Source organism: Pholcus phalangioides, unplaced genomic scaffold (assembly GCF_987345545.1).
Source record: "Pholcus phalangioides strain wild (caught in Gottingen) unplaced genomic scaffold, Ppha-v1.0 ptg000172l_1, whole genome shotgun sequence".
NCBI classification, from domain to species: Eukaryota; Metazoa; Arthropoda; class Arachnida; order Araneae; family Pholcidae; genus Pholcus; species Pholcus phalangioides.
This window is the reverse complement of record NW_028301637.1, coordinates 7,873,996-7,898,715: the sequence shown is the minus strand read 5'-3', so window position 1 is coordinate 7,898,715 and position 24,720 is coordinate 7,873,996. Positions and strand designations below refer to the sequence as shown.

At 38.6% G+C, this 24,720-nt stretch overlaps 2 protein-coding genes across 5 annotated transcripts in view; one reads left to right on the top strand and one right to left on the bottom strand.

Annotated features, from left to right (window-relative positions):
• Positions 1–7,197, bottom strand: part of LOC149063662 (retinal-binding protein-like) — an 82,768-nt gene extending 75,571 nt beyond the window's left edge. Inside the window, exons 1-2 of one of the 2 annotated variants that reach the window (XM_089255929.1) lie at positions 7,049–7,197; positions 96–178 (exon numbers count right to left, since the gene is read on the bottom strand). In XM_089255929.1, coding sequence (XP_089112055.1) covers positions 96–178; positions 7,049–7,103 — 138 coding nt within the window. In that variant the 5' untranslated portion in view covers positions 7,104–7,197. The remainder of the gene's footprint in view (positions 1–95; positions 179–7,048) is intronic. The other variant, XM_089255930.1, reaches the window with a different exon arrangement.
• The window catches only part of LOC149063661 (SEC14-like protein 2), a 108,600-nt gene that overhangs the window by 36,284 nt on the left and 47,596 nt on the right, over positions 1–24,720 (top strand). The gene's annotated exons all lie outside the window — the stretch shown is intronic.

Sequence of the window (24,720 nt, the reverse complement as noted above, 5' to 3'; positions counted from 1 at the left end):
TTTACACGCCCGTACACTCTGTTATTGTTGTTAGTCATTTCTTGCGAGACCTACATCATGTTTCGCAACAATGTACATTTTTAACATTCGATTACCTCGGATAGCAGTTTGCGTTCCTCTTCTTCGACCTGCTCAGCCGTTTTTCTTTCCGCCAAAATCTCATCTTTCTTGCTTCTCCCTATTTATGTGACAGAAGAATTTTTAGCTCAAATAAATACATAAAAAAATCACATAATATTTATGTACTGTCGTACTTCCCTCCGTATTCGCGGGGGTTACCGCGAATACGGGAAATACCCGAATAACGCAAACCATAAGCTTTTGTTTTTTTTTAAGCATCTCGTTTGTATCTGATTTGGGCCGCTTAATTAAGTACAAATGCAAGTCCAGTGATTGTCGGCGATGTTTCCTGAAAGAACATAGCAAAACATTAATGTCTGTTATAGCCGTGTTTCTTCTTCATACTAGTTAATTTGTTAGTGTATAGTGGCAACGTTTCATCTACCAATTTTTTTACACATTAAGAATGTGCCATTGATGGGTATCTATGGGGGTCCTATCCTATCCTGGAGCGGGGGCTCCTAGGCTGGAATCTTTTGTGGGGGCCCCCTCTTTCACGGGCCCTTTTGTAGTTAATTTATAGCGGGGAAAAAGCAAAAAGTGACGAGAGCTGTTCCTGGCCCCAGGGCTAGAGCCCTGTCAGCACTCCCCCCCCTTTGTGGGGACCATGGGTCTAGCCTAGGGTGGCAGATATCCTGATTTTTCGCCTATCAAATTCACTGTCCTGAAAACAAAGGCTTTCGCGACGCCTATTTGTCCCGGTTTTTCTTAGCGCAGTAAAAGATCGAATGCAATAGAATAATTTTCAAATATAGACCGGCCCGCTTAATATGTTAACGTCTGTAATAAAAATTTCTCCCATAAAGACAATGTTAAGGTTCCCCGCTTAATCGAATACGGTCGAATCCCGTTTTAACGGATACCGTTATAGCGAAAATCTCGTTTTAACGAACATTTTTCCAATTCCCCCAGATAAATTTACATAGGAACAATGCAAGAAAGCTAGAATTACTTTATAACGAAATTTCGTTTCAACGAAGTGATTTCGCCGGTTTCTTTGGAATTCGTTATAACGGGATTCGACTGTATTACGATTCTCACGACAACCGTGAATGTACATTAACCAATATGTACATAATATATTTCTTTTAGCTAAAAATGTGAAAATTATGACAAATATATTGCCGATTAAGACTTATTAAAAAACCAGACTTAAAGTGTCTAAGCTGTCTTCAGTACGTATATTTAATTATGTACCGTACTTTATTTTATTTTTGTTCTCTGAAGAAGCAATAGAGGGCGCTAACATTTGTAATGGAAAGTAAAAAAATCTGCACAAATGCTATATCTTCGTGAAAGAGATCTTGAAATTAGAAAATATTCATTCTCTGTGTGTGCAACAATTTAAAAGCTTTGGTTTGAAGTTTGATGCAAAGAAACAAATCCTCCCTTCACACATGCGTACGTCCTTCAATCCCGTATATACGGGACGTACGACATTCATATATCCCTACCCTGATGTTTTACTCATTTTGGCACCTTTGTGTAGAAGCAGAGTGATGATATTTTCGTAATACTGCATACGTTTGCGATTTTGTACTGTAATGTCCGTCAAAAAGAGATTTCTAAAATGTTCCAGTTTTACTAGGGGTCATTCAAGTATTACGTCAGCATCGATGGGGGCGAGGGTTTCCGATTTGCTGACTTTTGATGAAAAGGGGGGGGGGGGTTTGGATGACGCTTTCGTCATCAAACACCCTTAATAATAATATGAAATATTCTTAATGCCATCTAATTCGGTGCGGCAAAAATGGAAGAAACCTTTCGATAGTTATAGAGCACCTGAACTAAAATTCTCCCTATTGATAAGTCCCCTATTGAGCCACTTAAGTGATCTCTAAATATTGTCTGAGGCTTTCATGGCCGGCGTTAAATGACTTGCAAACGGTTTCCGGGTTATTAGGCCATGGTCTAGGAGATTTTCTTCCTGACGTTTCGCCCACATCTGTGGCAGGCATCATCTGAGGTTACTTGGACGTAAGTCTCCGCGGCAGGCATCATCTGAGGTTACTTGGACGTAAGTCTCCGCGGCATGCGAGAAAGGCTTCGTACATCTACAAGTCGATGACAGTAGATGTACGAAGCCTTTCTCTAGATAATAATAAAAAATTATCTAGAATAAATGAAAAATTATCTAGAATAAATGAAAAAATGAATGAAATAAATATCTAGAATAAATGATGAAGAAAATGATAGAAATAATTATCTAGAATGAGTGAAAAAAATGAAAGAAATAATTATTTCTAATAAATGAAATAATTCCAGAACAAATTGATAAAAATTCAGAATTGATCCTAAATATGACATAGTGGCCTGTGGGTTCCGCCTGAAATTGGCAAACAGTGCATACCCCTGAATCATTTCTTAGCCATCCTGGACCAAAGCGCTTTGTCCTGGACTAGTAATGCGATTTTCGCCATGGTTATAAATGTTTTATTTATAAACTACTTACGAGTTTTGAAAAAAATAATTTTATAATAAATAAAAATAATGAAAATTATTTTTCTTGGCCGGAAAATTATAAATTTCTTGGCGTTTGTGAGAAATTTTGAGAGATCATCAAACAGAATAACTTTTGTTTAAAAAATATATAAATGCAAAACAATGCTTTTCTAGTGTAAAATTATTGACTACATTTCCACCAATAGATGGCAGCACAAATTTAGGAATGTGTGGGAAAAATTTAGTCAAAAGGGAAATTTTCGAGGAAAATTTTGCTTGACGAGGTTACCATCACTGCGTGGAACCCGATTTCAGGCAGACGCGAGGGTTTTCACTGCATATATTTTAAATACAATCAAATCTGTAGACATATTAAATGTCGAAAATGTTTTTCCCCGAGAATTTCCATGGCATTTCAATGATTGAGTGAACACCACAAAGGGCACACCGTAAACAGGTGACACCGTAACACCGCCGAATGACAATCTTGTGAGTTATTTGAATACAGTGGCTGTTCGTTATTCAGGTTCGACAATGAAGATGTTTTTGAGACGATGGCTCTCGCGTCCTTCTCTTTTGTTTTGTCGTAGACACGCGCGTGGCTGAAGGCAAGGAATCGGTGACGCGTCACTAAAATATTCCTTGGTCACTTGATTAGCTTACCTCGAGAATATTCCTCGTCGTATTGTGTGTTCCCTTGTTCTTTGATATTTTTTTCTCGAAAATAGAAATAAATCTGGGAATCTCAATCAAAGCGTCACTGCTACTAAATCGCGCATGCGCTCAGTAAATCTGAAGAATTTCTAACGAACCCGCACAGGAAACTGTCGCATATGTAGCGGAAAATGTGATAAATCGGTTATAACGCATATTTACCAATGATTTTGGTAAGTTCGATGAATTTATCACTTTTACCACTTAAAAAGGGAAAAATTAAGCAAAATTAGCGTAAACTTTTTGTGAGGCCCCCCATTAAATTCAGGACCCCGTGGCAGCGTCCCCGTTGCCCCAACCTAGTTACGGCCCTGGTTCAAATAACTTCACTGTTTCGCCCCTGTAGAAAAAGGTGAAGAACACTAATCTATGCAACAGCAGATTGTGTAAATTCCAATTCCGTGCATAAAAAATTTGAGAATGCATCAGATAAGTCACGTGGAAAATGCAAAAAAATTGATAAGAGCAATAACTTGGTGACCTGACAAGAAAACAACTAAATAGGAGAAGTGATGTGCGGGCCAGGCAAAAATACCGGATAAAGGAGAAAAATAACTAAATAAGATAAATAATTAGAGATCCAGGAAAAAAATTGGAATAAATATAAGAATTAATTTGCGGGTCGGCAAAAATAAATGAGAAAAATAATTTTCGGAGCACCAATGAATAAACGGACAGGAGAAATAATTTGTGGGCTGGTAAAAGAGTCATAAATAAATGTTATAAACAATTTTCGGACCTGCATATAAATGAACGAGAGAAATAATTTGCGGACTGGAAGAAAAAATAAATACCGTAAATAGGAGGGAAATTTTCGATATACGAACTTGCAAAAAATATTCAAATTTATTTTTCTGGTCATAAAACCAATCGACTTGCAAAACATAAATAACAGGAACAAGTTGGGGACTGAAAGAAAATTGTCAAATATGACGAAATAGTTTGTGGACCGACGCGGACCGAAAAAATGGATAAATATGAAAAATAATTTGTGGACCGAAGTTACCCGAAAAATGAATAAATAGGGGAAATAATTTGTGGACCGAAGCGGATTGAAAAAAAAAATTAATAAGTATAAGAAATAATTTGCGGACCGAAATTTTTTTAACAAATTGATGACTGAAAAAATGAACAGGAGAAATAGTTTCTGGACTGGAAAAAATGGATAAATATGAGAAATAATTTCCAGACCGAAAAAGGATCGATAAATTTCGAAATAAAATCGAAAAAGAAGAAACAATTTGCGCATAAAGGAAAAAAAACCAATGAACAGGAGAAATAATTTGCGGACCGAAAAAATCATAAATGGGAGAAATAATTTGCGGACCGAAAAAATCATAAATGGGAGAAATAATTTGCGGACCGAAAAATTGATAAATTTGAGAAATAATTTGCGGACCGAAAAATTGACAAATGGGAGAAATAATTTGCGGACCGAAAAATTGACAAATGGGAGAAATAATTTGCGGACCGAAAAATTGACAAATGGGAGAAATAATCTGCGGACCGAAAAAGTGACAAATGGGAGAAATAATTTGCGGACCGAAAAATTGACAAATGGGGGAAATAATTTGCGGACCGAAAAATTGACAAATGGGAGAAATAATTTGCGGACCGAAAAAAAAAGATAAATGGGAGAAATAATTTGCAGATCGGCGACAAAAAAAATGCGAGAAAGAATTCGCTGACCTGCTGGACGGCCAAGTCAAAAATAAAAACCTATATAGAGACGGTATAATATTCAAAATTAAATCTAAAATTACGTAGCACCTACATGAATTGTTTCACGGGCCGGTAGGAAATATTGACGGACCATCACAGGTCCTAAGACCAGCTTCTGAAGAACGCTGCCTTAGAGGAAAAAATCCCTACCCGTGTGGGAAATATTTTTGGCGACCCATGTCAACGTTTTTTTTTTCGGTTGGCAAAGCTTTTTTGCTTTTTTCACTCTTTCATTTTTAATTTCGCGACCTTCCTAGACTGGTACCCTGTGTAGCCCCACGGGTCGCATGGCACAAAAGCTATCAAGATTCCCGCACGACCGCACAGGGTTGTCGCATGGGCACTGCGTATTTTTTAATCATTCTAGACACGAACAGTTTTCGTGGCTCGAAGAGTCCCCAATTTCGCATTGTTGTCGGAGCTTCTCAAAAGTTCACAAATTTGATATCGATCCTAAAATTGGTGTTAGCAACCAGACAGAGGGGGTGGGGGAGGGTCGGTTAATGGAATATTCCAGATATTTTATCATTTCACTGTGGGGCTCTTAACCTTTTTAAGCCGTGACCCGAAAAATCATCAACAAGATTAGCTTCGCGACCCATGGGACTGTTTGTTTTTCGAAGTTTGCGAAATTTGCATTTATAACAGGACCGTGAGTGGATTTGTACGACTCATCTCAAAATCCTGTACGAATCAAGTTTGGGTCATGACCCTTAGCTTGATGATCCCTGATCTGTTAGTGGGTTTATACGATCTATACTGGGAATCCCGTGTGAATCGAAGTTGGGTCGTGGAATCCTTTGTGGTCATAGTAACTGACTCGCACGGGTTTGAACAATACTGGTAGTCGGTTGAAGTTGGTTTTCTGCGGTTCCCTACTCCAAGGTGCGAGTGCGAGTCGAGCTTACCGTTAGAAACGTCTCACCACAGATAGCAACAGTCTGACGATGGTACAAAAATATTCATTCATTATACTTCACAACTTGAAATATATACGATAGCACCCAGAAATTCACACACAACACTATAAGCCCCTGCGAATTAAGTCTCGGTCGAGACCCATACCTCGAGAATTCTCTGCTGTAAGTTGATTTCTATGACCCATCTCGGAAGCCCCCCGTGAATCAATTTCGGGTCGTGAACCTTCGCTCAGGAATCCGTGGTTGTTTGTGGATTTGTATGGCCCATATCGAAAAGCCTTGTGAATTAAGCGCTTGGATCGTGACCCATAGCTCAAGAAATCTTGGATATAAGTGGACACACACGACACATTTCGAAAGCTTCTGCGAATTAAGTTTGGGTCGTGACCGATAGTTCAAGAAATCTTGGCTGTAAGGGATTCGTATGACCAATGTCGGAAGCGTCTGCGAATTAAGTTCGAGTCGTGACCGATAGCTCAAGAAATCTTGCCTATAAGTGCATTTGTACGACCCATTTCGAAAGCTTCTGCGAATCAAGTTTAGGTCGCAACCGATAGCTCAAGAAATCTTGGCTACAAATAGATTTGTACTACCCATTTCGAAAGCTTCTGCGAATCAAGTTTAGGTCGCAACCGATAGCTCAAGAAATCTTGGCTACAAATGGATTTGTACTACCCATTTCGAAAGCTTCTGCGAATCAAGTTTAGGTCGCAACCGATAGCTCAAGAAATCTTGGCTACAAGTGGATTTGTACTACCTATTTCGAAAGCTTCTGCGAATCAAGTTTAGGTCGCAACCGAATTAAGTTCGAGTCGTGACCGATAGCTCAAGAAATCTTGGCTACAAATAGATTTGTACTACCCATTTCGAAAGCTTCTGCGAATCAAGTTTAGGTCGCAACCGATAGCTCAAGAAATCTTGGCTACAAATGGATTTGTACTACCCATTTCGAAAGCTTCTGCGAATTAAGTTTGAGCCGTAACCGATAGCTCAAGAAATCTTGGCTACAAGTGGATTCGCACTACCCATCTCGGAAGTGTCTGCAACCGAAGTTCGGGTCGTGATCCCAAGGTTAAGAACCCTTGAATCAGCCCCTTACAAATACACGATAAACATATAAGATAACTTACGGAAACTCTTCCTGAAACTCCTCTGGAGGAGCGACCCTCTACCCTCTGGTTTCATTTCTTTAGGAATCTTGAAAAATATTGAGTGTTTCCCAACAAGCGAAAAAAAGTGTCGTCCGCAAAGAACAACACGAAAGTAGCAAATAGAGGTTTCCAGTTAAAAAATTTGGTATTATAGATCCTTGTTTAAAATGTACGGGTAAATCTTTTTTTTTTTCCTAACCCTGTCGGTCACGAGTTGTTGTAATTGGGTAAATTTTCATTGAGAGATTATCCATCTATTTTAACCTTGCAAGATTATGTGAACGGTGTGAGCGGAATCGACAATATTCACTGCAAATGAAAGAAAGCACCGTATAATGTTTTCCTTGGAAAAAAATGATAATTTTCTTTGTGTTGGGGGAAAACAATAAAATAAAAAAAGAGCGTCATGTCAGGTTTTGTCAGAGGAACAATTGGTATCAGATCCCACGGAAAGATATGGGGTCCACATGCTCGAGGATGTTCCCAACATATATTTCTTTCCTCGTCACTGACTCTCATTAACTATTGCCCATACGCCATTTTTTTTTTTTGTCTTCCAAATGGTTATTGGATGAGCATGTATTTACCATGTTCTTATTATTGGTTGGAAAGAGACTTATGAAATCCATGGATTATATGCAGTAGTTACCAGTTTTACATGAAATGTTATTATTATTATTTTGCTAGAATACGTCAGCGTTATTGAACTAAGATGAGCTTTAAGGGAATTGAGATAATCGCTCCGATTTCTACTCAGAGGCGCTTTCGTGGTTTTGCCGCCTGTAGGAATACGTGGATTTTTTGCCTCCCTTCTCCCGTTCTAGTCTAATTTTCTTGACTGTATTCTTGGCCACTCTCCTCTCCGAACTACCGCGAGTATTACACCTGTTTCACTTTTTTGATGATTCCCACTCTCACACACCCTCTAAGTCACTCTTTTGGTCACTCACATGCTTGCACACTGCTTTGGTCACTCACATGCTTGCACACTGCTTTGGTCACTCACATGCTTGCACACCAACTCCTGCGAGTATTACACCTGTTTCACGTTTTTGATCATTCCCCCTCTCACACACTCTCTAAGTCACTCTTTTGATCACTCACATGCTTTCACACCGTTTTGATCACTCACATGCTTTCACACCGTTCTGATCACTCAGATGCTTGCACACTATTTCGGTCATTAACATGCTTGCATCTTGTTTTGATCATTCCCATGCTTGCATCTTGTTTTGATCATTCCCATGCTTGCACACTGTTTTGTTCACTCACATGCTTGCACACTGTTTTGTTCACTCACATGCTTGCACACTGTTTTGTTCACTCACATGCTTGCACACTGTTTTGTTCACTCACATGCTTGCACACCAACTCCTGCGAGTATTACAACTGTTTGAGTCACTTTTTTGATCATTCCCCCTCTCACACACTGTTTTGTTCACTCACATGCTTGCACACCAACTCCTGCGAGTATTACAACTGTTTGAGTCACTTTTTTGATCATTCCCCCTCTCACACACTCTCGAAGTCACTCTTTTGATCACTCACGTGCTTGCACACCGTTTTGATCACTCACGTGCTTGCACACCGTTTTGATCACTCAGATGCTTGCACACTGTTTCGGTCATTAACATGCTTGTACCCTGTTTTGTTCACTCACATGCTTGCACACTGTTTTTCGCTCACATGTTTGTACACTGTTTTGTTCACTCAGATGCTTGCACACTGTTTTGGTCACTTGCACACGCTCTAGGTCCCTCTTTTGGTCGCTAACTGACATGATTCCTTGCTTTATAGGTCACTGTTTTTGCCGCGCGAAGAAATGGTTCCTTGCTTAATGCGTCACTCCTTTGATTATTTGCATGTTTACACACGCTCCAGGGCATGACATTCTTTTAGTCATTCACATGCTTTCATCCTCTCTAGGTCACATTCTAGGACCTGATCCCTTGCTCTGTACATCATTGTTCCAGATTCTGTCACGAAGCTGGGCTGGAAGAGATCTCGGCAATGAGATAAGTCCAGTGACAAAGTTCTGGCGTTCATTCATTCATGCTGTGTATATCACTCTTTTGGCCATTCACAAGCTTCCTCACGCTCTAAGTCACTCTTTGGCTCCCTCACCTACTTGCAAACTCTCTAGCCCACTCTTTTGGTAACTCACTAACCGAATTCCTTGCTGTCTGGGCAGAGGCAAATTTATATTGAAATTTATACTAATTTCACCGCCCTTCTCCCATTCTACAAACTCTCTTGGCCCATAATCACTCAGATTTGCCGCCTTGGACTATAGCTGACACTGCTCAGACGTATGTAGCACCCATTCTGATGGAGGTATTTTGTATATATAAACTTGGTATATAGGATATATGGACCATGAGGGAAAAGGAAGATTCAATTAAAATTAGTTCAACTTCTGACCACCAGGTGGAAAGATGGTGCTTTTCTATCGCAGTTATATTTTCAATTATATTTATCGTTTAGATAATGTATATACCAAGTTTCGATGAAATAAGTCCACCACAAGGGGCGCTACACACGTCTGAGTAGTGTCAGTTTAATTGCATTGTACAGGGTCATTTCTGAACGCCTGTTGAGCATTTTTTATGCTGAGTCTACGACGGACGGTTGATGAGGTAAAGGGCGCATTAGTACTTACGGGACACCCTGTATACACGCATGGCCCTAACGCATTTCTGTTGCCAGTACTGGGTTACAAAACTTTCTCCTTTGATGTAATTTCAAGCGTCCTACGTTTTAGAATATTTCCCCTTTTGTCCTCCTTTTCCAGGTTCCAGGAAATTATTTCTCATAGTCATGTGCAGAAATCCGTCGTCCCGGAAAAATTTTGTGTGTTCGGTCGATCTTCTTTCTACACTGGTGTTGGCGAGTACGGGATCCGGAAATTTCCCCCCGGGAAGTTTTGTCGCCAGCAATTTCGCACCTGATATTTTACCTGCCTTGACTGTCTGAGCGACTGACTGTGTGAGTGACCAGATGATTAGGTGAGTGGCCATATATAAGTGGGTGAATGACCAAGTGAGTGTGCGATTGCCTGCATGAGTGACAGTGTGAATGACTAATTGAGTGTGTGAATGACTAATTGAGTGTGTGAATGACTAATTGAGTGTGTGAATGACTAATTGAGTGTGTGAATGACTAATTGAGTGTGTGAATGACTAATTGAGTGTGTGATTGACTACATGGGTGAGTGAATGACAGTGTGAGTGACCGGATGAATGGCCAAGTGAGTGACAGGATGAATGACCAAGTTAGTGAGAACAGTAAGAATGACCAAGTGAGTGACCATATGAGTGTGTGAGAGTTAGTGACTGTGTGAGTGGTTCAGTAAATGTGAGTGACCAAGTGAGTGACATAACTCGCATATACAAGGGCGAAATGTCGAGTGTGAAATATTCGGGGAAATGTCCAACTGACTTAGTCACTCACTTGGCCACTCATAAGGTCATGTGCTTGGTCACATATGCAGTCACTTCCTTCGTCACTCACATATTTTCAGTGCAAGTGAAACACCAGGTCAAACTCACTTAGTCACTCACTTGGTCACTCATTGGTCACTCCTTTGGCCGTTCATACGGTTAGGGTAGGAGGAATGTTCCAGGTGAAATGTCGGGGCGAAATATACCGGGGAGCGTTAATCCATACTATACATGGGATTTTGACATGGGGGTTATGCTCATTGGCTAAGATCATAAGGGCGTCACTAAAAAGCGAGGCAAGCTGTGGTTTTTGTTTATGGCTATGTAGAGCCATCTGGGTTGGCGTTCAACTCAAACCTGCTTATACTATTATAGCGTGCAAGTTTTTAAAAAATGGGTTACGACTGTCGCATTCAAATAGAGATGTAAAAATTGCCCGGTGGCAACTCTTCTTTGCTGTTAACAATCGCCAATATGAAACCTGCGATTATGCATAATCACCGGATTTTCACGTTTACAGCAATATGAATAATACATATGAATATACAAACTTTATACCGCACACCAGCTCCGGTCATATATCGCCACGCGGCAATTTCCAACCAGTGGAGTTGGCTGGGAAATGAAGGCGCCATCTACCTCTGGTCGCACACCAGGCTCGGCAGGTAAAGAACTTGACTCTGATGTCCTTTGGGCGTCCATTAGAACTCGTGGATGACGAGCATCTTCGCCAATCGGGCTATGTGAATATACCGTATAAATATAAATGTATCGTAATAATATAGTATATGTATATACTATGTTCTTACGATAAAAAATGTTATGAATCCGGTTATTATGCATAATCGCCGACCATTTTGGTAAGTTTCATAAATTTATCACTTTTATCGGTGATTGTGCATGCATAATACCCAAGCGTCGTTGGTTAAAATGTTAAATCACATTAGATTCATCACATTTGACAAATTTCAAGTGTTTATAAAATCAACCAGGTACGCTTGGGTATTATGTATCATCGGTAAAAATGATGTAATTTTTTTAGTATTTATCAGATTTACCAAAGATGCTTGGGTATTATGTATAATCATCGGTAAAGGTGGCAAAAAATTGCCAATCATTTACCGAGGCAATCAGCTAACAAATCGGTTAATTGTGTATAAAAACCCATTTATTACATTTACTGCAACATACTAAAACGTTTTGAGCCTCTTTAGCCTCACCTTCCCTCTTAGTGACGTAATAGTGATATTGACCAATGAGCGTAACTCCATGTAAAAATTCTATGTATATAATGAAATAACGAAAATGTCGGACGAAATGTCGGAGGCAAAATTTCCGTAAACCGACGAGTACCTTGGTGCTCAGTTGGAGCGTTTACAAACAGCACTGTACGTACACAGTCATAAATTAGCCCAACCCCTCCTCCAGCACGTCAGGGTCTTTTCCAGGGCCGTCTTAAGAGCATCGTGGGACCCCGGACCACATGATTTTTCTGAGGCTCCACCAGGCAAATTTTCGAAAATCTCAACCAGATCTCATTTTTGTGAGGACCCCATTTCTCCTTTTCTCTTGAGGCCTCCGGGATTTGCCCGGGTGGTCCCATGCCCTAAGACGGCACTGGTATTTTCCGGTTTAGAAGTAGTCATTATCGCCCCTTTCTGTTTTTTTTTCACCGAAACGAAAAATTTGCATACCCAAAATATCAATGCACAATCTCAAGCATCTGCCTTATACATAGCACTTATTGCCATACAAAAAACTTCGATTATTTCCATACACTACCGATGCACACCGGATTGTTTACGGAAAATTTACTGCCAATAATTCACCGCTGGGATAATTCATCTCGACAAAAAATTAATCGAAGGAAAATTTATCTATCAACAGTTTATTGACAGATTGAAACGAGTACGAGACAAGGCTTTGTCGCTTGCGCGATATAAGCTCATTCCCCGGACGGCGTGGGCATGCGGAATTTTGCGATCTTCCATAATAAAAAAAAAGGATCGGCAAAATAATAAACATAAAATTCATCGACAAAGTTGATCGACGTAAAATTCATCGACAAAAAAGTTTATTCGTGGAAAATTCATCCAAGAAAATTTTATTGACGTAAAATTCATCGGCAAAAAAGTTTATTCGCGGAAAATTCATCTAAGAAAATTTTATTGACGTAAAATTCATCGACAAAGTTGATCGACGTAAAATTCATAGACAAAAAAGTTTATTCGCGGAAAATTCATCCAAGAAAATTTTATTGACGTAAAATTCATCGACAAAAAAGTTTATTCGCGGAAAATTCATACAAGAAAATTTTATTGACGTAAAATTCATCGACAAAGTTGATCGACGTAAAATTCATCGACAAAGTTGATCGACGTAAAATTCATCGACAAAAAGTTTATTCGCGGAAAATTCATCCAAGAAAATTTTATTGACATAAAATTCGTCGACAAAGTTGATCGACGTAAAATTCATCGACAAAAAAGTTTATTCGCGGAAAATTCGTCGACAAAAAATTCATTGACAAAATTCGTCGACAAAGTTGATCGACGTAAAATTCATCGACAAAAAAGTTTATTCGCGGAAAATTCATCCAAGAAAATTTTATTGACGTAAAATTCATCGGCAAAAAAGTTTATTCGCGGAAAATTCATCTAAGAAAATTTTATTGACGTAAAATTCATCGACAAAGTTGATCGACGTAAAATTCATAGACAAAAAAGTTTATTCGCGGAAAATTCATACAAGAAAATTTTATTGACGTAAAATTCATCGACAAAGTTGATCGACGTAAAATTCATCGACAAAGTTGATCGACGTAAAATTCATCGACAAAGTTGATCGACGTAAAATTCATCGACAAAAAAGTTTACTTGCGGAAAATTGGTCGACAAAAAATTTATTGACATAAAATTCGTCGACAAAGTTGATCGACGTAAAATTCATCGACAAGAAAGTTTATTCGCGGAAAATTCGTCGACAAAAAATTCATTGACAAAATTCGTCGACAAAGTTGATCGACGTAAAATTCATCGACAAAAAAGTTTATTCGCGGAAAATTCATCCAAGAAAATTTTATTGACGTAAAATTCATCGGCAAAAAAGTTTATTCGCGGAAAATTCATGTAATAAAATTTTATTGACGTAAAATTCATCGACAAAGTTGATCGACGTAAAATTCATCGACAAAGTTGATCGACGTAAAATTCATCGACAAAGTTGATCGACGTAAAATTCATCGACAAAGTTGATCGACGTAAAATTCATCGACAAAAAAGTTTACTTGCGGAAAATTGGTCGACAAAAAATTTATTGACATAAAATTCGTCGACAAAGTTGATCGACGTAAAATTCATCGACAAGAAAGTTTATTCGCGGAAAATTCGTCGACAAAAAATTCATTGACAAAATTCGTCGACAAAGTTGATCGACGTAAAATTCATCGACAAAAAAGTTTATTCGCGGAAAATTCATCCAAGAAAATTTTATTGACGTAAAATTCATCGGCAAAAAAGTTTATTCGCGGAAAATTCATCTAATAAAATTTTATTGACGTAAAATTCATCGACAAAGTTGATCGACGTAAAATTCATAGACACAAAAGTTTATTCGCGGAAAATTCATACAAGAAAATTTTATTGACGTAAAATTCATCGACAAAGTTGATCGACGTAAAATTCATCGACAAAAAAGTTTATTTGCGGAAAATTCGTCGACAAAAAATTCGTCGACAAAGTTGATCGACGTAAAATTCATTGACAAAAAAGTTTATTCGCGGAAAATTCGTCGACAAAAAATTCATTGACAAAATTCGTCGACAAAGTTGATCGACGTAAAATTCATCGACAAAGTTGATCGACGTAAAATTCATCGATAAAAAGTTTATTGGCGGAAAATTCATCGATAAAAATTTGTTGGTGGAAAATTCATAGACAAAAAAGTTTATTGGCGGAAAATTCATCCAAGAAAAGGTTATTGAAGGAAAATTCATCCAAAAAAATTTATTGATAAAAAATTCATCGATTGGAAAGTATCCGACAAAGAATTTATTCACGCAAAATTCATCGGCAAAAAAAAATTCATCGACGTAAAATACTTTGGCAAAAAAGTTCATCGACGTTGAATTGGTCGACAAAAATGTTCATTGCCGAAAAATTCATCGATTGGAAAATCATCAACAAAGAATTTATTGACGGAAAATTCTTCAGCGAAAGAGTTCATCGACGTGGAATTTATCGACAACCAATTTATTGACAGAAAATTCATCGGCAAAGAACTTCATCTGCGGAAAATTCATCGATTGGAAAACCATCAACAAACAGTTTATTGACTGAAAATTCATCGACAACAGTTCGGCTTCGGCAACAGTGACTGAGTGAGCGATCGGATGAATGAGCGAGTGATTGGTCAAGTGAGCAACTAAATAACCAAGTGAGTGACTTAGAGAGCAACTGGACGAGCTAGTGACCGGAAGAGCGATTGAATGAGCGAGGGGAAAAAACGTGATCACTGGTTTTCTTCCTGACTTTCTCCTTCACTCACTCCTCTTAACCAGATCATAGCTCGCCGCTTTGTCTCAATGAAGAGATATAAGAAGTTGGTCGAAGAAGACCTATTCCATTCCTTCACTCACTTGATTTGCACGCTCATTCATAGCTCACTCACTCACTTGCTCATTTGCTCACTCGTCAGTTCACTAACTGTGTTGTCGATGAATTTTACTTTCGATGAAATGCGTGGTGGTGAATTATTGTCTACGAATTTGCCGACGGTGAATTTTACGGATCCGTTCCCAATTTAAACTAGAAGGTTCCGCCATTTACCTTTACCAGCAGTCATTAAATGTTAATTTTTGTTTTGAAATGCCGTGGGACTGCCATTCACTCAGAGACGACTTCCTTTACTGTCGCGTGTATCCCCAATCGGATCGGAAATTTCCTCGCGCAATCAGAAGGCTAATTTTTTATCGATCAAAATTGCTCTATAACAGGTAAATGAAAAACCCACCATTACACACAGGCGGCCGCACAACGCCTATCATTGCGAATCTCGGACGCTGATCTCCAATTTGCATCAAAACAAGAAAGTTGTCCTTGACGGAAAGACGCCCGTTGCGTTTTGTCTCGAAAATCAAGACTAAATCATTTCGCGGATATTCAGATCGGTATTCCAGTCAATTCAATCGTCATTCTAAGCTGTGCCGTCTCGAAATCAACATGCGTAAAGCTTAGCATCCCTTCAACATCCGTGTTGCCGTTTCGGACATTTTTCTCCAGCAAAGACATCTAGGGGGTTCTATTACGCTCATGTCGTTATGCCCGCGTTTCAAACGTGTTTGGGGTTTGCGGTGCATTGTGGGATAGATTTACGTCACCATCGCTAAAGGTTGATTTTTCTCACATCGTTACTAGCGATATTCGTTATCGACATCGCTACGTAAAACGTTAACTAACGAGAACCGGAGACCACTCGTTATGTTCGCGTTACGGAAATAAACATGGCCGCTCGCGCGTACATTTTTCGATGAAGGTGAGAGCAACGGAGACAAATTAGTTAGAATTGGAAATTATTCATTCATTATTAATTTATCAAATTGTTCATTATAATGAATACTAATTCTCTGAATTACGTTACTTAATTTAGTAACATGATTTAGAGACAGCATTATCGTTTAAAATGTTATCTGTACACATACTGATTGGAAAAAATTATTCATAGTGGTAAATCGTTATAAATTATACTCGGTAAAAAGATAAATCACTCTACAAAACGTTTTTTTTTTTAAATCTTGTATGGAAATGTCTTTATTCTAATCTTAAACTCATCTCAATATAAGAATATTATTTAACTGGTAAATCTCTCTATCGCTATGTTTTCAAGACATTTTAAAATTCGCTCAATATTTTTTTTTACACCTCGTTCAAAATCGACGTCAATATATATTTAAACGTCTCCAGATTTTCCCCTTCTTAATTCGTTTAATAACATTGATATTTTGTAATATCAATTAAGTATTGCTACTTTCTGTGCAGTACACAGACGTGTAATGCAGTAAACACCATTACACACACTATACTCTGCGCACTAAGTACACTATAAAAAAATCAAAGTAAATTTTATTAATCAACTAATAAATTTTTTCTAATCCTTGAGTGCATTTTCTGATCGGAGTATAAAAAAAGAAATATCAACAACAGTGTAAATTTGGTGGTACTTCATTTTCATGTGTGAAACAAGAAAACCAATTTTCTAATTAATGATGTAAATAAAAGGTTACTTGTTCTTGATTTTGACTTAATATCAAGACGGTAGATAAATGTGTTAAAAACATGGTAAGATATGATATTTTTGATAGTCGTTTTGGAAATTCATAACATCATTGAACTTCAATAGAAAATCATTTTTTAAACGTAATAATTTAGAAAATTTCCCCGCGCCAGTATCATGTGTGTGCATAGCCTACCTTTTTCTCAAATATTTGATGAAAATAAAAATAATCCGGATGAATTAAAAAAAATGCAGCTTAGAAAATTAGGGACAACCAACACACACTAACGCGTACAAATAAATAAAATAATAATAACGCACGTGCTGCAGCACTCGTTGATAGTGATGATGATTATCAGCAGCGGAGAAAATTATCCGATTGGTCCATCCCTTTCGGAGCTAACGCAACTCTCGGACCAGGGAGTTTTTCGTAAAATAGATAACGACATACCGCTGGTTGCTGAGAAAAATCAAGTTTTTGACGATGGTCGCTGAGATTTGCGTTATGAGGCTCGTTGAGAATTAGCGTTAAGGGCGTGACGTCACTAACGACCTCGCTGTATAACGACGTGAGCGTAATAGACCCCCTGGAGCGGATAAATGAACGTAAATTCGAAATTTTTCGCTTGTCGGCGACGAGCGGATACTTCCGGCAACGAGTTAATTGATTGTGTTACATGCTAATGACCTCTGATGTCTTTAAGATGGCGTAATCCGAGACTCTGTAAGCATTGAGGAAATTTGTAAATGTAATTTATTCGAGATAGTAGTCTTTTTTTTTTTTCATGTTGCCGCGTGAACTCATGTTGCTCTGTGACCAATTGATGTACTTCCAGTGAATAACGATTGTATTTTGGTATTGCACGGTGCCACGATGATGTTTAATAGAGTATTACGCAAGAAGAAGACATCGAGGGTAAGTTTAACCCTTTTACGATCAGGGACGTAATATTACGTCCAAACGCCAGTGGAATAAATTCAATCCAGTTGGCTGTTTCTTAACCGTTTTTTTCTCCTCATCGTGAAGGTTTATCATAACCATATGAAACAAAGTTGTGTGAGTGTTCTTCTCCCCCCCGTCCCCCTACCACCATCTCTACGGGATAACAAGCAACTTAGATAACGATAGTGTCGGGATTCTCGTCAACTTTTCCCCTCCTCCCCGTTCTCCGCGACGTCCCCCGCATGCATATATAATGTATCTTTCCTAGAGCTATATCCTCCTATTATACCTCTTATATACTGCACTGTACATAGAAGTGAGAAAGAGAGCAAGAGTGAAAAAAACCCCCTATAAAACTAGTTTGTTGGGGAGGGCGAAAAAGTAAGGCACTGTACTAATACTTTCTTATCCAATTACCTCTGCACTGTTCCTTCCAGAGAGCAACAGGCCTACAACAATACAAATCTTCAATCATTGCATTTCTCTCATAGTTCGAAAAATAGATGGCAGCACCATAACAATCATCACACGGAAACTTCACGGCAGGTTTACGACACGGACACGCACATTCTAATATCTACTAATTCGTTACACGTTCAGCAAAGGAACATGAACGAGGTTCATGTGTGGTTTAGTGTAGTAGTGTTCCTCTCTTCACTCAATTTCTATCTTTCCTTTTCTTCCTTTTTTTTAACGTCAAACATGGCTACCACAGTTATCGCCTGTACCGTCTAATACAGATTATTCAAATTCATCGCCAACAGCTTCTACTCGAAGAGGGTTAATGTTTATGTGTTAACTCTCCAAGGGTGTTCAATTTTTATGGGAATACGCGGGCCACTTCATTGTTTTGGACTGCATCCCTGGTTACTTAAGTGATCTGTAAATGCACCGCGAGTCAATTAAGTGATTTTTTTCCTTTTTTTTCAAACAGAGCACAACTCCGGTCCTATGGCCAAGGGCAATCATACTACCGAATGATTTGATGGAGTGATCCATGTTCACATGTCAAGTAGTACTCGTCCTCGTGACTAAGGCTCGAACAACTGTTTAACCAAACAATACCTCTACGAACAATTTTTCGGTTCATTTTTTACAAAATTAGGTTTGTGGTCACGGGACACACCAGATGACTCCTAGGGTTATGAGTTGAGCATTGATGTGTTACCTTAACATGAAGAGGTTTCGTATACATATGAGCGTAAAGTTTCAATTTGAAAGGAAAGTTTGGGTTTTGTTTCTTTCCAGTCCCCATATGTATATAATAGTAATTTGGCATCACAGAGAGAGAGAGACAAAAATTGCTAGTTTTGACGAGGAAAAAATGTCTCGTGGGAAAGATTATAGAAAATATATCCTGCTGCAAACATTTCCTTTAACGGTTCTGGATTTGCTACAGAACACAAAGGAAGCGCCAAGTTTGCGCTTTCGAAAGAAGCTCGGGTCCATCATTGTCATGGTACAACATGGTCATCAATCGGGCGGGATTTCACGCCTCGTTTTTTCTAGCCAATGTCAAGGTGAAAAATGATATAGGGCTTCTGTAAGTAAACCCATGGAGGAAATTTCATATTTGCTCTTTAGAATTCGGGTGACCATATCTCCCATAATTGGGCCGGCCCTCACGATACATGGATCGCGCCTGATCCATGGATCAACATCCTGCAACTAAGTTCCTAGGCTGAGATATTTGTTCAGGGGATGGCTTTGTTGTATGTGAAGCCTTGTATAAATAATAATAAGTATTCCCCAGATTTTTATGGGCTAAAAATGTAAAAAATATGCAAGCATTCCTAATGACCTAAAAATCTCAAAAAGATGTAAGCATATATGACCTAAAAATATTAAAAATGTGCAAGCATTTATGACCTAAAAATCTTAAAAATATGTGTCACCTAAAAATTTGCAAGCATTTTATGACCTAAAAATCTTAAAGACATACAAGCATTTATAACCTAAAATGTTAAAAACATGCAAGCATTTATGATCTGAAAATCTCAAAAACATGTAAGCATTTATGACCTGAAAAACTCTTAAAAATGTGCAAGAATTTATGACCTAAAATCTTTAAAACATGCAAACATTCAGGACATAAAATCTTGAAAACATGGAAGCATTTATGACTTAAAAATCTCAAAAACAAACACGCAAGCATTTATGACCTAAAATGTTAAAAACATGCAAGCATTTATGACCTAAAATGTTAAAAACATGCAAGCATTTATGACCTAAAAAATCTTAAAAATGTGCAAGAATTTATGACCTAAAAATATTAAAAATGTGCAAGCATTCATGACTTAAAATCTTAAAAACATGCAAGAATTTGTGACCTAAAAACCTTAAAAACATGCAAACATTCATGACCTAGCATGAAGCATGTCTTGTTAGTGGTCATTCCTTTCCCCTCTGCTGATCAATTTTAGCCGATACTATTGTTAGGAAAATTATGTCAATAGTATTTATTTATCACTTATTTTGTGATCTTTCACCTGTAAATAGTCATTAACTCATTTCTCTTTAAATCTCACCAAATTAACATCAAACTTGACAAGTCTGGTGATAGCTCCGATAATTTGGCAAAATGTCATGATGCCACATGCTCTTTGTAGAAGCTTCCCGACTTTTCGTCCACCTGTATAATGGCTCCGCCAGAGCAGATCTACGAGCAATTTGTTGAGTTTTTTTGAAGACGAGATTTCTTGTATGGTGAGATAAGTCGCTCCCTGTTAAGTGCGTACGTGTGAGTACGTGTAAGTACTTGTTATGCAGAATAAATCTGTGTTGCCCTTGAAATAGCTTCATGCTTTGCCGTCTCGAGCGCTTGCGAGAGACATTATCCCGAACATTATTATCGTTATGGATAATATTATGATGATGATAATTTGTGTGTGTTCTGTAAAAAAATATATTGTCTCGTATTCCTCGTGACGAGTTCAACCTGGTACAGGGAAGTCGTCATGTTATATGTGTATGTATGTTGTATATGTGTGCGATCATTGTGTTCGAGAGTAATGATGTTTAGGATGATACCGAAAAAAAAGTATTTGAATTTTTTTCTTCTCGGTTAAAGAGTTCAATCGTAATCCCTATTGGTTATTTGGTCATTTTTCTTCAATATAATGAAGGCCATAATATCATGATGATGAAATATCATCTCGATGCGTTTTGTATGGAAATCGATGTCGCAACGGCGAAGCTAATGGGAAAATTATTGAAATCGGAATTGTTTACAAGATAAGATAGATCTGGTGCGTATACGAAGTTTCGAGTTGCGTTCAGGCAATTATAACATTTTGAGGCTATAATTTTTGTTTTTGGTTTCAGCCTCTCGTGGATTTCAGGTGAAAACTAATAATTAAATCTCATTGGGTTCAGTCTTTTTTTTTTTGGAAGTACAATCCACGCCGCTTAATGTGATTACATCGGGACTATGGGTTTCTGATGACAATAACCGAATGATAACTACATCCAAAAAAGTCCCGTTTGCAAGTACGATTACCATACATTCCGTTTAGTAGAGCGGATGTGTGGTATTGGTGAAATGGGACCTTCTCTCACATAACTGGTTGCAAATTGTTTAACCATTCAATTTTTTTAAATTATCATTCTATTTTCTAAAACGGGACTTATTTTTTTCCCCCTCTGAGCTAAAATCCTGCATTTTTGCAATTCTCGCTATTGCGAGGCGTTAGAATGGAACTGTCTAATGTATGGAACTGCAGAGACTTGCGTATCACTAAAAATCGTGAGACTAAACGCGCAAGAAGTTTGTTCATCCTGTTGACGTGGTGTGTGAAGTATGCGTATCCTTCCCCCCACCCACAGGTCTAAAGAGATATACGAAACACGCATGTATTCTTAGAAATGGGCCGGAATCTTACTAACCTTCCCCTAGAAATGCGTAGGATACTTGCTTATCACTAGAAATGCGTGAGACTAAATGCGCAAGAAGTTTGTTTATCCTGTGACGTGGTGTGAAGTCTGAGTATCCCTCCTCCAAAAGAAGTTCAACGTGGAGTACGAGGCACGTGCGTATTCCTAGAAATGGGCCGAAAGCTTACTAACCTTCCTCTAAAAAATGCGAAGGGGGACTTGTGCATCACTAGAATTGCGTAAGGAGCTTTCTTTAGCCGCGACGTAGGTGTGAAGTTTGAATATCCAGAGGTTTAGGCTTGAATGAGCAGGAAGCTTATACGTACTAGCATCTAGAACATGCGGAGACTTGCGCAGTACTAGAAACGTGTAAAGAGCTTGAGTATCTAAAAGTTTGGGGGGGGGGGGAGAAATACAAGAGTCACGTGTGTTCCAAAAAACTAACTAAGCTGCTCCTAGAATTGCATAAAAAACTTACGAATCTCTGAAAATGTGTAGGAGGCTTGTGCATCACAAGAAATATGTAAGAATCTTGCTAACTTTTTGACATGGGTTCGTATTCTTAGATGCTGGCAGGAAGCTTACTAAAAACAACACCCTCCCTCCCCAGAAAATGCAGAAACTTGCACATCACTGGAAATGCGTAATTAGATTTACGCATCATTTGTAATACATAGAAGACTTGCTTATCGTTAAAAATGAGTAGAAAACTTGCGTATTGCTAAAAAAGCGTAAAAAGCTTGCTTATCTCGTCAGGTGGGTGTGAAACTTGGGATTGCAGAGGTTTGAAAAGGGGGTATTGTAAGACCCGTGCACAGCTTTTGGAATTGACTGGAGGCTTATTATCATCTCCCTAGAAAATTCGAAGGAGACTTGCGTGTCTCTGAAAATACGTAGGAGACTTTCGTATCACTAGAAATGCGTTAGAAGTTACCTTATGACATGATTGTTTAGCTTGAGTATCCAGAGTTTAAAGGGTTGCAGAAACGTGGACATTCTTAGAAATGAGCAGGAAGCTTACCGACATTTAGAAATGGTCATGAAGCTTACTTATATCGCCCCCTCCCCTCCCTCCCAGAAAATGCGGAGACTTGCGCATCATTGGAAGTGCGTTAGAAGCCTGCTCACCTGGGGACATGAGTGTGAAGCGGGCTTAAAAATCCACGCTGTTAGCCTGAGGCTAGGTTACCAAGGGTTCAGTGTGGTATCCTGGACTCATTTCGCTCAGGTTACAATTTCTCAGGTTAGTAAAGGGTCCATTTGACCGGCTGGTCTGAGGTACAAGAATTTGGTATCGAACAAAACATAATATTATAAGTGTTTCTGTGCGCAGATATTTGAAAGACAGTGCATTTCAAGTCCGCAAAAAGTGGGAACGTGGACAGATAAAGCCGGGAATCATGGATATAAGGGGGAAAATAAAGAAAATAAAGCTAAGAATATTCTTTTGTGTTTAAATGTTTACAGATTTTCTAGTTGATAATATTTCAATGTTCCAAAAATAAAAAAAAAGTTTTTCAATTACCTTCTCAATGTTATCTGCCACAACGTGAGGTTCATGTTGATATATATTTTCGAGAGCTCTACAATAACATTTCAACATTGCCATGAACTGGAGAGGGGGGTTCGGCAATTCTTTTGTAGTCTGGAACCTCATTTATAAGCATAGATAATTAGCATTTCGAAAGTTGTTTTTCTTTATAAACGTTGTCGCGGTATCTTCTACTACGTAGAGCTGTGTGCTGATCTGGTTAGGAGGGAGTGTCTACTATGTTGATAAAATGTGTATATCTTCCATGTCTTGATACCCGAATAATACTTTTTTGTTAGACAACGTTGTCGTCGAGGAAGTTGTCGTGAACTTTTCTGAAGCCTTCTACGGGATTTTAGGAATATGACAATTGTATTTCCCATTCTTTCATGATCAAAATACCCCCATTGTAAATACACATGTGACACATTTATAAGAGTCCTAAAAAGCTATTGATGCACCCTAGGGTTATTCGAGACAACTGCCGAATCACGAAACTGTGCACCAATGGCTTTTACGACAACAGATTTTTAAGCGTGATTTGGGCTATACAGTTGAAAATCATCCACTTCCCAACATTTGGGCAGCTCCTCCTCCGTTACCGTTCGCCATTCCGCATGCATCAAAAATCAGACTTAGTCATTTAGCGGCCGGGTGCGAGAACGCAGTTTTGCGGCCCTCTTCAATAATACGAGAGAGATGTGATAATAGGCCCACAAACCAACTTATTTTTGCTGTACACAAATCCGCCAAAATTCCTTTTAGGGAGGAAGGTGCAAAAAGTATTGCTGGAATTTGGATCCGTCAAAAAAACTTTCCCGAGGGGGGTTGCGGAAAGCATGATCGTTCTAACGCATGGGCATACTGGATAGTGCTGGTGTTCAGGAAACTTCAACAAGAAATATGCAAAACAAAATAAAACGTCTGATGCTTTGAAATAAGATTTTGAAAATCGGGGTGGCTTTCTTTCTTTCTGTCAAACAGAACACAACTCAGGTCTATCACTACCTATGGGTGATTTACTACCTAGTGAGTTGCGTCGGAAGTGTAATTGTGTGTGTATCTAACAGTCTGAATGCGTATGTAGTGTTGTTTGATTTTTCAGTGCCGCCATCTATATTTCAGAAGTGAAGTGAGGGGGTGATTGAATCGGGGTGACTAGCGCTTGAAGTCTGATAGGGTGAGTCTCTTGTACCAAGGACTCATGTTGATGTTAAGGCAATGTCCTCTTTATGGGAATGGTTGGCCCTATCAGCCTTTCCCGTGCGGGGGGGGGGGGGTTGTTATCGGTCTTATATATTTTTCTAATATTTAAAACTATAAATTTTCTTGAATAGGAGCGGGCTAAAGATCTCAGTCTGGCGGTACTGTCAAAAATCAACGCCCCACCCAAGAATTTGGGAGGGAAGGAACGCAGATTCACTACCGTATGTGTGTGTCTGTTAATAAATCGACCTATTTACGACGTATTACCGACGTTTTTCATCACTAGATTCAATAGAATTTCAAGTTAAGGCTTTTTAAAGTAGTTGGCGTAAAATATTATACGTAATCAGTGCAATAAAATACATGTTTTGCGGCCCGGTGCGATCGC